Here is a 15,255-nt window from a genome sequence, read left to right as displayed (position 1 = left end):
ATGTCATTGGACATGCTGTGATGGAATGTCATTCAGTGCAGAGGAACATTAATTGGCAATTAGGTAGTGAGAGACTATTGCAGTCCATAGTAGCAAGGTAAACAGTATGTTGGAGAACAGTGCATGTTATCAACTGTAGCAAGATGGGCATGTTATCAAGCACAGGACATGTGAAAATCACTGCCCATGTGGCATGGACTGGTGCTACCGGGTACTCCTACGGATGAAGGTGATCTGTTCCACATCTTCATCTTCTGATGTGTGTGTAGTCTCCTCTGCGCTTGGTGGTGGTGGGTTTGAGGGAGCAACACGCACTTCATGTTTGGAGAAGTGGACTCTGAATTCCCGGTAGGTGCAAACTGTGGAACTATTAAGGGCATAACTGCAGCAAGGAGGAGCTGCTGGTTATTGAGTATAGCAGCAACATCATTGTGGTAGGCAGCCAGGTCGGCCCTGAGGGGGTCATGATTGTAGTCATGCATGCAATGAAATATTTGGGCAGCCAGGTGTTGTGGCAACTCCCTAACTGCTGTGGTGAAGTCCCTCACACTCTGTTGTAGTCCTTGCAGTAGGGATTGTTGGACTTGCATGGCTGCTGACTGTTCTGCGGATGTCATCATGCACATGGGCATCCCCTCAAGGTTTGGTTGACATATTTTGCATCCCCACCTGCACCTCCTTGGCCAGCTCCCGCTGGACTCCCACAACTGTCCTCTCAAAAGTGGTCCCAGTGTCATCAGAGTACTCAGCTGTGTTTGAACTGGCTGGTCGTACTATTGGGGTGGTGGGTGGGTCCTCTGTGATGGCTGCTACATCTGTGCTCAAACTTGCGACTGAAGGTGGGGTCTGGAGGGTTCCCAGGACATCTTGGAGGGTTTCCTGGCTAATGGTTGTCAGCTCGTCATCAATGTCATTAGGGTAGTCCAGGACAGGCATATCCACAGGAGATCCATTGTCCTCTGCAATGAGATATTGTACAATTAGTGTGTCTGTGTTGTGGCAGTTCTAATGTGACGTCACTGACTTCCTATTAGTTGAACATTGTAATCTTGGTTCCTGTTCATTGTCCCTGTCATTAATATTATCATTCTCACAGGCCTATGCCTCACCTGCATGTCACATGTAATGTGGGCAGCTTGGGGAATTGTCTGCGTCATATCCTCTAGGTGTAGGTCTGTCCAAATTGTGTCTTGCCACCTTCTTGTCCTACTCACCCCTCCCTCTACTTTCATTAGCATGGTGATGCCTTGCAATGCCTGTTGGTGTTCTGAGGCCACTTGCACCACACATAACAATATGGGACTGACCCACTCTAAGATATTTCACATACAGCTATACATTGCTGAGAGCTAGCACATACCATGTATTGCATTGGCATGACACGATACAGGTGTCAGCATTGGTAGTGTGTCATGTTGATGTTTGCCAATGTGTGCTACATTGGATTGCACTGATGGGCCTGGAAGTGTTCCATTTCCTCTTATGACTGTATGGGTGTGTTTCACTAGCTGGACACATATGTCCTCCCCCTCAATGCTGTTGTCTTAGTAGTATGACAGTTGAGATGTTGCAAGGTGGCATTGCAGCTATTGTAACACAGGCACGGGGTAGACCCTGGAATGGGCAGCATGGGTATGACATTACTGCTGTGTACTTCATAATGTAAGTAACAATACATGATGTTTATTGCGCCTATAGACATGAGCATTTGACAGGATTTACACTTTGTTAGGAATTGAAGGGGATTGATCACGTCGTCATCCTGAACCCTCTATTTTGGGTGTGTTTGTTCCATGGGCACCTAACTGCCATTTCCTAATTGACCAGCACACACATCACAGGTGATAGTGGCAACTGTTGTCAATGGTAAATGCCGCTTGAGGAAATGGCCTGAGACTGGACATTGTCCCCTAGTTCGCGTTCTGACAATACCAGCTGTCCTGTGACAGCTGCCCAGTTTTATGCTCTACCCTACCCTCCTGGTCTGCTACAGCATTTGCAGCAGCCTTGGCATGGCGGAGTACCCCATACAAAGGTTGTTGGTATTGTGTTGACCATACAAAGGTTGTTGGTATTGTGTTGTGCCGTGCCCCTTTCCCCTTTCCACTGCCTGATTTCCATGGCTGACATGCATTGTGTAGTAGGTATGTACCTCCCCCTGCTTGCAATTACCATTTAGGCATTTTGTCCCCCCATGCAAATATGTGTTGTTTCCTGGTAGTCTGCGCTGTCCTGTCCTGCGATTCCTGTAACGATCTCCTCTGGGATGACGGCTGCCACCATCTCCTCCATCTCATCCAGGGCCTCCTGCGGTGCTGGACTCTAACCTGTGCTTTGCGCCACCGTGTGTCAAAGTATAAATTTGATGCAAGGGTGGCGCTAAGAAATGGCGTTAGCCTGTGTTACATTTTTTGATGCAAAACTGCGTTCGCGCAGTTGCGTCAAAAAGTATAAATATGGCGCATAGTATGATAAAGTTGTAGAAGAAAGGAATATGGAGGAGGTACAGGATATCTACTGCTATGGTTACCAGGAGACTGGTGGAAGAAATGTTACCCATTTGGGTGACCAGGATAAGCAGGTGCAAAGTAAATCATGTTGTTGTGTCAAAAAAACTGTGTATTTAAATGATTTTATGTGATACATTTTTAGTTCAGCGGGCTATTGTTATTTGCATGTTCTAGGTATTGTGTGTGTTTTATATTTATTTTTTGGGGGCGGGGTTCTAGATTCTGTTTACATGTAATAGAATGTTGTGTTTGAAATTAATACTGAGGTAAGCAGTTGAAGCCAGAGAGGGGAGGTTATATGAAGGGTGGAGACTTACTAATGTCTGGGGTTGAATAAAGCGTGTACTACTCAATCTTTCATTGTGGAGAGTTTCGTCATTGTATACAACACCACCATTGCTGCAAATGTGTTTACATCATTTGCTTTTGCTATTTGTGAGCAGAACACTCCCACTCAGAGTAGAGGTCTCCCCACTTATGCAGCACATAACTCCAAAGATGGCTCTTCGTCAGTCCTTCCTGGCAACAGCAAAAATCAATCCCTATCAATACCTAGCAATCATTTTTTTTTTTTAAAAACAAGCACTGGCAAAGTGAATAAGTCTAGCGTACATGAGAGATATTGGTTTGACAATTTTTTCAGCCATTTTGTAAAGCAGCGTGGCTGCTGTGCAGGATGGTACGTAAATGTTATATGAGGAAAAAAGCGCTATTTTTCTTCCCACATCATATCGCTTTTTTTACAATCTTTATAGCCCTTTTTTAAATTTCAGTCATGCTGCATAGCAATCACTATGCTCTACAACATGCTAAAAGCAGTGCTTTAAATGGGCCGGTACTCTCCGGTACTGAGTACCGGCACTTTTTGGCAAAGTCAACAGCTCTCCCATAGACGAGACCTATTGGCTTTGCCAATTTTTGTTTCTTTTCATTCTATTATGCCCGCCGTCTATTTTCACGCACTTTTTGTTTGCCCGCCTCTTATTGCCCTCTACCTTTTGCTTTCCGTGTTTAAGTATTCCATTCTTTCTCTCCTTCCTTCCTCCTATGTCGCCTTTATGTTGTAACTGTGTATCATCTATCTACGTTTCTCTGTCTAAGTTAGGATGTTTTTTCTTAATGCGATGTGAGTCTTTCTTTAAACTAAATAAAAGGCATCGCTATGTGATGTAACAACGCGAAAGAAAAAAAGATTTACGTCAAATCAAAGTTTATTTTAGAACAATGGTGTTTGCCTAATTATTCAAACATAGACGCAGCTAACCAGATTTGGTGGAGGAGGGGTCTTTAATGACTGAAAAGCCAAGTGACCTCGGCACACAGCAGGAATGCGGGATTCAGCTGCTCTGACCGCCCACATAGCTAAGTTTGCATAACCTCTCCCACCTGTGTGTTGCAACTGAATTCCCGAGAACTGCAGTACCTTGTACAGCGGCTTAAAAACGAAGGCCAGCCTGTGGTTAAACCCACTTTGGGCAAAGAGCCGGAGAAGTTGGTGCGAGCGGACTAGTCTGTTCCGGCTTCGTTATGAAGACGCTGGGATGTTCCGTCCTTCTGATACTGTGGGCCTGCTGCAGTGCGCAAGGTAAGATAAAGTGGCCAAGCTCGCGTGACAGGAATACTGGACCGAGTATGGGGGGACTCGGTCCCCAAAAAATAGAGTTGGTGCCCACCGCGTCAAATTAAGCGACGATTCTCACACTCGCTGGAAACATACATCAGACATCGGCATGCTACGCTTTTGTTCAAGTGCTCCTAGTTACACCCATCTTCCTTCTGCATTTGTTTATTTATTTTTAATTTCTCATTGTCCGTCATAGGTTTTTAAAAAACGGTTATGCAAGGCAACCCGTATTAATAAGGCCTAAGATACATTTGTCAACAGCATTTAAAAGGAAAAGCTGAATCCGTTTCTGCTGAATCGCTGTTGTGACGTAACATCGATGAGGGATGACACTTGTTGCTCTCGTGGCGTCATGTTACTAATTACCAACAAAAAGACCACTTCTATGTCTTCGGCCGCCTTCCGTGGATCTGTGCCGACAGAGAGGTTGACCGTTAAATCAGAGGCATTTGCAAGCAGTAATGCTGCCAGAAAACTTCACTCTGTTCCATCGCCAGGGATGTTGCGTTTTTATATTAGGCACTGAGGGTCACCTGTATTACTAATCTCAGAATGTTGCTTTGTTTATGCGACAGACCGAGGCTTCAGCTGTGTTACTAATTTCAGAATTTTGTAGTATTATCCATCCTATCTTTAATGTAACTTAGCCCAGTGTTCGAGATGACAAGGAGAAAAATGCATAGCGCCTCACTTGCCTGAATTTGCTTTTACATTGTATGACTTCTGCTGGAATATGTGGAAATGTTTAGATAATGTTACTGCTTATATGGTTTAACTATACCATGTGTAAACTATAATGATAAACAATTAAATTAAATGGTTTAGACTACCAAGTTAAAGTACCAGGAACTGTGCGGGAGAGGAAAAAATGTCTCGTAAAAGTATGCCCCAGAGACATTTTTTTCTCTTCCGCCCTTTCAAAACATTTCTGGAAATCAGCGAGAACTGTGCAGGTAACAGGACGCACCAGTTCATTTCCACAAGACCTCTGCTAGCTGCTGGGGAGTTTTGCGTAATAACTACAGGAAACAATGCGTCTCTGGTTATTCCCCCAAACTCTAAGACAAGTTTAACATATGTCTGAAAGGGTTGTTTGAAAAGTCAGTGTTTTTATCTGGATACTTCTCAGAGGGGTCACTGCAAAGAGCATTTAAATAACCAGTGGTTGCCATTGTCTCGGTCTGACAACGGTTTCCTTGGTTATATTGTGTAGGCCAATCATTCTTTGTCCTTTCTGACGTTGTTAAAAGCGTTGTAGTGCCATAAACGTTTGACAAAACATAGTTATGTTTTTTTTTTAACTCTCCCATTTGGGAATTAGAAAGCCCCACGTGCTGTGGGGGGTTTGCAGAATTAATATTATACCAGAGAAGTGCCATGCATCTGATAAATCTTCAACTTCTTGAAGTTGAGAGGTTAGTTTGTTCTAACACCTTTGTGATTTGCTTGTGAGAAAAGTTTCACGCTATATTTGTTGCTGGATATCTTTTCTGCACGTGAATTCTTTGACAAAACGAAGATTTTGGGCCTTTTTTCGTCTTTTGTCTAACATCCTGGACCACGCATGGTGCTCATCACTGCCAGTGGGAACCCTTCAGGGATACTGTGGCCATGAGCATGTCCTTGCCTGGCCAAAGTCCTGGGCGAAGCAGACTGGGGAACCCTTCCTGTGGTCTGAGTATCCTGCCTCTGCATAGCCAAGGTCGCTTTTCAATGAGTTCCGTCTGTAGATGTAACAGTTTCATGACATGGCCCATCATGAAATAAAGTTTGGAAATTGAGCTGAGTAGTGAAGAGTCACAGGGCTAGTATTGTTTTTTTCAAAGAGTTTCCTGAATATGACCTCATCTTCAGAATTTGAAACAGAGGAATGCGCTAATTGACCCCGGGGAGGCTTGGAGTGAGCAGGAGCAGATTCTATGTTATCACTGTTGTTTTTTTTAATCTTTAAATCATCTCGCCAGTTGTCGAAGACATGCAGAAGAAGAAGCTGTTGCATAACTAATGAGACGTGGCCTAGGTATGATTGCCTTTCAAAACCCATTTTTTTGGAAATCTTGATGACCACTGTTGGTTTGATCTCACTTTCACAATTGGATTCGATTTTCCTCTAAGCCTAGGATAAATTCACCATAGGGTCAAATAAATGTATTACTGCCAGTAAGTTCCAGTTGAGCTAGGATTCTGCGGAGCATTGTACACTGGTGCATGAAAGCTAGAGGAATGCCAAGAGCAAAACAGAGAGCCCATCATAGAAGTGGACGTGAATAAACACAGCATAACCAAAAAACCTTGGTCTGGTGGGACTATCTTGCTGAAAAGTTTTGGCGTAAAAATAAGGAATCATACTGGACCATGCAGGACCGACCCTACCATGGTGCGACCAGTGCAGCCTCACCTGGCGCGGACTTCTAGGTGTGTCATGTTTAGAAATAGCATTGATTTAAAAAACAACTGCTGCAGTGTTCCTTGTGTGCCGAGCAGTTTTCAGGCGACAATAAAAATGTCAAGATAACTCTGATTATTAATGTTCCTGCTGAAGAGAGGCAGTTTTGTGTAGGAACAGTTTCCATTCATGATAAAGTAGTGCAGAGGGTTAATATGCCTGCTGCAAAGACCGTGTACCACGTACGTCACCGAACTCACTCATAGCTCCGAGCGATCCACATAAGCAGCATTGTTACAGTCATCACTGAGACATCACCATTAGCGCTGTGTCTATGTGATCTCCTTGTATGGAGAATTTCAGAGACGTATTATATTGTAAAAGGATCACTTTAGGATTGCATAGACATCCGTGGCAGGTCATCTTCTGCTTTGAATATGAGGGCCATGCAGGTTTTCTGCCCCTTGGTAAAGACACTATGGCCCGTATTTATACTCCGTTTGCGCCGAATTAGCGTCGTTTTTTTCGACGCAAATTCGGCGCAAAACTAACGCCATATTTATACTTTGGCGCTAGACGCGTCTAGCGCCAAAGTATGGGCAAATAGCGTCATTTTTTTGCGTGAACGCCTTCCTTGCGTTAATGAGATGCAAGGAAGGCGTTCCCGTCTAAAAAAATGACGGCGACGCAAATGCGTCGTATTTATACTCCCGGGCAAAAGTCACGCCCGGGAGGTGGCGGGTCAAAAAACCCCGCATTTGCGCCACTATTTAACGCCTGGGTCAGGGTAGGCGTTAAGGGGCCTGTGGGCTCAAAATGAGCCCACAGGTGCCCTCCCCTGCCCCCAGGGACCCCCCCTGCCACCCCTGCCCACCCCAGGAGGACACCCAAGGATGGAGGGACCCACCCCAGGGACATTCAGGTAAGTTCAGGTAAGTATAATTTTTTATATTTTTAAATTTTTTTTGGGTGGCATAGGGGGGCCTTATTTGTGCCCCCCTACATGCCACTATGCCCAATGACCATGCCCAGGGGACATAAGTCCCCTGGGCATGGCCATTGGGCAAGGGGGCATGACTCCTGTCTTTACTAAGACAGGAGTCATTTAAATGGCGTCTGGGCGTCGAAAATAATGGCGCAAATCGGGTTGAGGCGATTTTTTTGCCTCAACCTGACTTGCCCCATTTTAAGACGCCCTAACGCCATTTTCCCCCTACGCCGGCGCTGCCTGGTCTACGTGTTTTTTTTCCACGCACACCAGGCAGCGCCGGTCTGCTAGCGCCGGCTAACGCCATTCCATAAATACGGCGCCCGCATGGCGCTTCAGAATGGCGTTAGACGGCGCTAAATTTTTTGACGCTAAACTGCGTTAGCGCAGTTTAGCGTCAAAAAGTTTAAATATGGGCCTATGTGCTGAGCAGTAGCTCTACATCATTCTGGGGCGTCACTGATGTCCTCTCCGAAAGGCAAACTTAAGCTGCAAAGTCCAGACAACTGAATCAACTGACACCTCTGTCACTAATACATTTCTTGTTAAATTGTATGTGTGAATTTATTAATGAGTAGGGCTTGGCATACTGCAACTTCAAATGTAATGGCTACAGGTGTGGGGGACTTTTCTACTCTGCTATGCATCAACAGTATTGGTCTAGGTGCCCAGGAATCAGAAAGCTAGCCCCAACCATTGCAATCAGTCTTAAAATAGCAGGAGAAAGTTACGTTTTTTTCTCAGTTGGCAAGGCTCAGCTTACCTTCAGCTTCGAATGCAAATAAAAGCAAATCAAAGGTGATATCTTCAAACTGCCAAGGGACAGACGGGTGAGACAAAGTGCCCAGGAATTGGGAGGGTTATCCTGAGCCATGGTGAACAGACATAGAATAGTAAGGTGCTTGGTCCAAGGCCAGAGCTCTTGAGTGAACAATGCAGACAAAGGCTCTGCTCTGCTAGAGCAAACGATGAATGAGCAATACAGGTAAAGGCTTCGTTCTGCAATGTCCAACAGATCCAATCAACATTTCATGCTGGTTGGAGCAGCACGATGTGGCGCTCAACAAATATCATGGTCATTCAGCCGGATTAAAACTTGAAAATGCAAATTCAGGTTCAGGCTCCGCTCCACGCGCCTTTGCTTCCTTTTTTTATGATGATGTCCCTTTTGTAGTTTGGATGAGTGAAGACGGGGAAAAACACAGCCGGTTTAACTAAGCTGCTTTGCAGGGGGTCATAATGGTCTCCAGATAATTTTTAATGGTGAAAGGAGCAAATAAATAGGGGCTCCAAGATTTACTAGAGGACTTGTGGCAATGTGTATGTGCAGCGGCTGCCACCGCAAATCTCAAGGGGAGGGAGGGTGGGGCTAGGGACCGGATGGGGGGAAAATTGACAAAAATATTTTTTTTAAAGCGAGCGCGATTGCGCTTTGCAAAATCTTGAATTTGCCAAGGAGCACTTGGGTAAACAATAGAAGTAAACTGGTAGTCATGCAAAGCTCTAGATTACTGCCCAGCGAGATAGCGCTGTGAGGAAAATAAAAATAAGAAGTAGTTCAGAAACCAAGCAGAAAACATGGAGCCTCATAAGTTTTCAGTAGATGACCTGTGCACTTGAGGAGGGCTAAAGGCATGACATATGCATGCCTTTCACAAATGAAATCAAGGGAATTTTAAAAGGCAAGCCCCCGAACAAATGAAAGTGATGGCCATGACATGGGTGTGGTTAAAAGCTCCAAAGAGAGAACAACAGGTCAGAAGTGCTTGCGCGCTTGACCTAAAAAAAAATGATGTCGTTGCCTCAGCACTTTCCCTATATTCACGAGTTTCCCACACTTGCTACATAATCCATTCTCTATTGCAAAATTTGAAGATTGTAATGTAATATTTGTAGCTTGAATATATCTAAAGTTATTCAGTTTGCTGCACAAAGGGTGCAACACCACACCTGACTCTTAACTGATCAGCTCTCAGCTACTGATGCGTGAATGCAGGTATTTAAACAGATTAATATTTTCTCAGATGGTACATAGGCCCCCAATTGATGGACAGAAGGATGTGTGTTTTTTTTTTTTTTTTTTTTTTTGTAGCCAGAAACACAAACGTAAAATACATTCATGTAGTTCAAACAGTTTGGAAAGTTTGATTCCTTTTTTATGCAATATCCTTTACTACCTTGCTAGACTATTTCATAATAGAGTAAATGTTTCTGGAAGCATTGTGGTGTGAACCAACAGTACGCTGGAAACGAAAAACACGTTTTGTGACACAACTAAAATGCGCTAAATTAATAAAATAAGTTGGTAAGTGTAGCCTTGTTGTTGCTGAGTGCAGAATTCTATATATTCTGCCCAATTTCTTTCTCTCTGAAAAGTGGAAAATGCAGTTTTAATAAAAATGGATTTCCTGTGCTCCTATGCAAGATGAAATAATGCGTTGTTGGTGACTGACATCATGAATATGACTGGCTGAGTGTGTGTAGTTGTATCTTAAAAAAAAACAGTGCATCTTTAGCGTTTAAATCAATTTTCTAACTAAATACATTAAAATGGCAAGTTAGCTTGATAATAATGCCACAGCCGTCTTTTATGAAAATGTTCATAATATTTTGTTTTTATAATATATTAGATTATTTTAATTTCCTTTACACATAATTTGGCTTTTGTTGCTGCATACATTAGTCACACACCTGCTATATGATATGGCCAACCTTTGCTGAAAAGTTCTAGCAGCTCTGTGGAAATGTTACAAAGCAGGAAAATATTGCATATTTGAGAAAGTGTAAGTGGACGCCCATTATAACAGAGATTCATTAAGGGATATCCCATCAAAGAAATGTAAGCCTGGAAGGCCTAGAAACTCACTGCAGCTGGATCGGGGAGGTGGTTGGGGAGCCTTTTTAGGTTCTTCAGGCTCAGATCAGGAGACCAGCAGACTATCCCTTGGAGTCACTCTGGCGTCCTGGGTTCAAGATGAAGTTGCAGGTCCAGTTCTTCCCTAGGCAAGAAGGCAGTAGGTCAGCACAGCAGGGCTGCAGTTCCCGTGGAGCAGCAGTCCATCAGAGTGGCAGTTCTGGTAGCAGCACAGCATTCCTTCGTCCTGGCACAGTATCTACATGCCCAGAAGTGTATTGAAGAGTTGGTGTCTGAGGTCCATTATTTATACCCTAGTATGCTTCTAGAGTTTTCCCTTTGAAAATATCCTACCTTCCCTGTCCTGACTCCAGGCAGTGGTGGTTCCTCTTTTAGGGCAGAGGAGCATCACCACCTGCCTAAAATGCTCACCAGGGATGAAAAATAAAATGGTAAAAAGTTAATTTATTACCATTTTATTTTCCATCCTCCTGTCCTGAACTGAGTTCCAGGCCAGGGTAGGGCCATTGTTGCTGGGTGGCAGGAGGGAGCTGTACAACTATGTTTAAAGTGTGCATGTCTTTTTGGCCTCCTGTCTTGTGACGGCAAGCCAGACATGCACATTTTATACCTCTCTAACCCAGCTGTCTTCAGACTGCTGGATTAGAGAAAGGACACTCTTCCAGTTCTCTTGAAAGCTTTGTGAAATTTAGTGCCAGAGCAGGGGAAAACGCACAGGTGCACCGTATTCACTTAAATTCAGCGCATCCCTGAGTTTCTAAAGTGACAGCGTGGCGCTGCCAATTTTGGCAAAGCATCGTTCTGCACCGCTTTTCCTTAAATCTGGTCCTCAATGACTAAGGCAGTAAAATGAGAATGTTCTAAAAGTGGCATTTTCAGAATTATAATTTAAAATCTGACTTCATAAGTTATGATTTTTTATTGGTATTTCAGAGACATCGATCATGAACTGATTACCTGTTCCCATTTGGAGATCACATTTATGAAATGCAATAAGGAAACTCCAGATTTTTCCTATGGGAGAGATAGGCTTTGCAGTAGTGAAAACGAATTGAGGAGTTTTTCACTACCAGGACATGTAAAACTTAAAAGTACATGTCCCACTTTTTAATCATCCTGCACTAGGGGCTATCTAGGGCCTACCCGAGTGGTGACATATGTAATAAAAAGGAAATTTTAGGCCTGGCAAAAGGTTTACTTTGCCAGGTCGACATGGCAGTTTAAACTGCACACACTGGCTCTGCAATGCCAGGTCTGACAAGTTTAAAGGGCAATGAGTGGGTGGCACAAGCAGTGCTGCAGACTCTCTAGTAACACAAAAAGACAGTGGATAGTGACAAACATTCACCCAGAGTCACAGAGCTGAGTTTAATACACTGTTCTTTCGCTCGCCATGTCAGTCCAGCCGCAACTGCCAGACCAGGTCCTCCCTGGACCAGAAACAAGCATCCTGGGACCAGTATTGTAGTAGCACTCCTCATCAGCCAGGGTAGCTTGAATCCAATAGGCCCAGTGAGCAAGGGACCCACGTCTGGCTAAGACACTGATGATAGGGCCATTTCTGACAGAAATCAACAACATACTTCTGCTTTGAATATTCCATTGCATAGTAATACAGGACATTTGCCACTGAAGAAGCATGTTTTGATGAATGATGGTCCATGAAATGCCCTTAAGAATGCAGTGCAACTTCTTCTGACTCAAGAATTGTGACTGAGGCATTGAGCCAAATTATTCAACCTAATTTCTGGATACAACCTCCTGACTAGACCCACTGAGTAAAACTGACCTTTAAAAACCTTTCCAAGGACGAGTTAAATAATGCAAATAATTTGATGGATTCAATCCTCATCTTCATGCCGACTGTGTGGACTCATGGACTGACCTAACTTTGTCCCAAGTCACAAGGAAATTTTACTTTTTCAGCATTGATACTGCTCCATTAGGTTTACACTGAAATGCCCTTTCCTATTATTTCCTGTGGGATGGTGGAACAGTTATATTTTCTTTTAATGCCATTTGACCTCTTTTTAATCTTTTGTGTAACATTTTGTGGGTCATTTACGTACTTTGACTTCTGTACATAATAAAGCATTTCACACACCTTTCTATGAAGGCTTGCCTCTCTGTTTAGGCCAAGCTATTAAATGTGCCCATGAATATTTTTGGTCCATAATCATTTTATCCCTTTAAAAGCCTTTTGCTAGGCAGTGTGTATTCAGTCATCAAATGAAACTTCTTCTCCCTCACAAAAGTCATTCAGTGTCCCATCTTGTAGTGCAAAAAATAGATAATTAGGACATGGAAGTTTACTTTGTAATGTTTGTTCTTTGACTTCAATCGGGGGGAGATGGTTTCTGATAACCATGCGTGTATCTGCTTTGACTCACTTTTGTTAGCAATTCCCTTCTATATTCAGTATTTTTAAAAGGAGTGAAACATTTATTTAGTTTGAAGAGAATTCACAGTACCCAGAATCAGTAGTTTTAATGGGGTTGAGGGTTTCAGATTCTTCACAGTTCTCCAAACTGTGCCACTGAGCACCTTTGTGCCACCCCATAGCTTGTAACACAGACACATCCATGCAAAGAGACTCCCTTGGGTATCTAGTTTTCAGAAATGTTTGGGTTTGGTAGATTTCCATATATGGCTGCTGAGCCCAGGACCAAAAATGCAGGTGCCCCCCACAAAAATAGGTCATTTTGTATTTCATAATTTTGATGTGCCCACATAGTGTTTTGAGGCATTTCCTTTCGCGGGCACTAGGCCTACCCACACAAGTGAGGTACCATTTTTATTGGGAGACTTCGGGAAATGCTGGTTTGAAGGAAATGTGTGGCTCCTCTTACATTCCAGAAATTTCTATCACCAGAAAGGGTGTTTTTTTGCCTAATGTTGAGGTTTGCAAAGGATTATGGGTAACAGAACCTGATGAGAGCCTCACAAGTCATCCCATCTTGGATTCCCCTAGGTGTCTAGTTTAAAAAAGGCTGGGCTAGAGGCCAAAATCCACAGATAGGCACTTTGCAAAAAACAGGTTAGTTTTCTCTAGGAAAATGTGCTGTGTCCATGTTGTGTTTTGGGGCATTTCCTGTCGCGAGCAATAAGCCTACCCACACAAGTGAGGTACTATTTTCAAGGGAGACTTGGGGGAACACTGGGTTGAAGGAAATTTGTGGCTCCTCTTAGATTCCAGAAATTTCCATACAGAAATGTAAGGAAAAAATGTTTTTTATTGCCACATTTTGAGGTTTGCAAAGGATTGTGGGTAACATAATCTGGTGAGAGACCCACAAGTCACCCCATTCTGAATTCCCCTATGTATCTAGTTTTTAGAAATGTCTAGATTTGGTAGGTGTTACTAGGTGCCGGCTGAGCTAGAGTCCAAAATCCACAGCTAGGTACTTTGCAAAAAACAGGTCTGCTTTCTTTGGGAAAATGTGATGTGTCCATGTTGCGTTTCCTGTCGTGGATATTAGGCCTACCCACACAAGTGAGGTACCATTTTTATGAGGGGGCATGGGGGAACACAGAATAGAAGAGCAAGTTATTGCCCCTTGTCTCTCTCCATTTTCTCCTTCCAAATATGAGACAGTGTGTAAAAAAGACGTCTGTATGAGAAATGCCCTGTAATTCACGTGCTGGTATGGGGGCCCTGGAATTCATAGATGTGCAAATAAGCACTGCTTCTCAACACCTTATCTAGTGCCCATTTAGGAAATACAAAGGTTTCCTTGACACCTATTTCTCACTCTTTATATTTAACCAAATGAATTGCTGTATACCCGGTATACAATGAAAACCCATTGCAAGGTGCAGTTCATTGATTGGCTCTGGGTACCTAGGGTTCTTGATGAACCCTCAAGCTCTATATACCCCCCAAACAGAAGAGTCCAGCAGACTTAACAGTATATTGCTTTTAAAAATCTGACATGGCAGGAAAAAGTTGCAAAGTAAAACGTGGAGAAAATGGCAGTTTTTTTCACCTCAATTTCAATATGTTTTTATTTTAGCTGTTATTTTCTGTAGGAAAACTTTGTAGGATCTACACTAATGACCTCTTGCTGAATTCAGAATTTTATCTACTTTTCAGAAATGTTTAGTTGTCCAGGATCCAGCATTAATTTCACACCCATTTTAGTCACTAACTGGAAGGAGGCTAAAAGCACAAAATATTGTAAAAATGGGGTACGTCCCAGTAAAATACCAAAATTGTGTTGAAAAATATGTTTTTCTTATTCATGTCTGCCTGTTCCTGAAAGTTGGGAAGATGGCAATTTTAGTACCGTAAACTCTTTGTTGATGCCATTTTCAGGGGAAAAAAACACAAGCCTTCTTCTGTAGCCCTTTTCCCCCATTTTATTTTAAATGACATTTTTGCTGTATTTTGGCTAATTTCTTGGTCTCCTCTGGGGGAACCCACAAACTCTGGGTACCACTAGAATCCCTAGGATGTTGGAGAAAAAAGGCCGCAAATTTGGCGTGGATAGCTTATATGGACAAAATGCTATGAGGGACTGAGCGTTAACTGTTCCAAATAGCCAAAAATCATCTGGCACCTGAGGTGGAAGAGGCCTGGCAGCGAAAGGGGTTAACAAGGTCAAGGTGGTGGTAACTTACAAATTAACAATAGACTAAAGTGGTAGTTGATGTTTATGTGACAGTATAAAGGCATGCAAGGTAATAGTTGAAGAAGTCCTGGTCTAAATTCCTGTGCCAAGGACATAATGAGAATGCATTCATTAGAGTGTAGGTCCTGGATCACAACTTCATTTTCACTTGTCAAGTTCACATATAGCAGCACCCGGCATAATGCCTGGCAGCACAAATTAGCATACCTACGGGTTCACCACAGTTCTCAACCAAAGGCTA

General features: G+C 43.2%; 1 protein-coding gene across 1 annotated transcript in view; it reads left to right on the top strand.

Moving 5' to 3' along the window:
- The first annotated feature begins 3,940 nt into the window (after window positions 1-3,940).
- LOC138293099 (complement factor H-like) overlaps window positions 3,941-15,255 on the top strand; it is a 639,206-nt gene continuing 627,891 nt past the window's right edge. The window contains exon 1 of the mRNA XM_069232111.1: window positions 3,941-4,095. Within this exon, the coding sequence (XP_069088212.1) occupies window positions 4,038-4,095 (58 nt within the window). The 5' untranslated portion in view covers window positions 3,941-4,037. The remainder of the gene's footprint in view (window positions 4,096-15,255) is intronic.

Source organism: Pleurodeles waltl, chromosome 4_2 (genome assembly GCF_031143425.1).
Source record: "Pleurodeles waltl isolate 20211129_DDA chromosome 4_2, aPleWal1.hap1.20221129, whole genome shotgun sequence".
NCBI classification, from domain to species: Eukaryota; Metazoa; Chordata; class Amphibia; order Caudata; family Salamandridae; genus Pleurodeles; species Pleurodeles waltl.
Note: the sequence above shows the minus strand (reverse complement) of the source record. Positions and strands in the feature narration are given on the sequence as shown.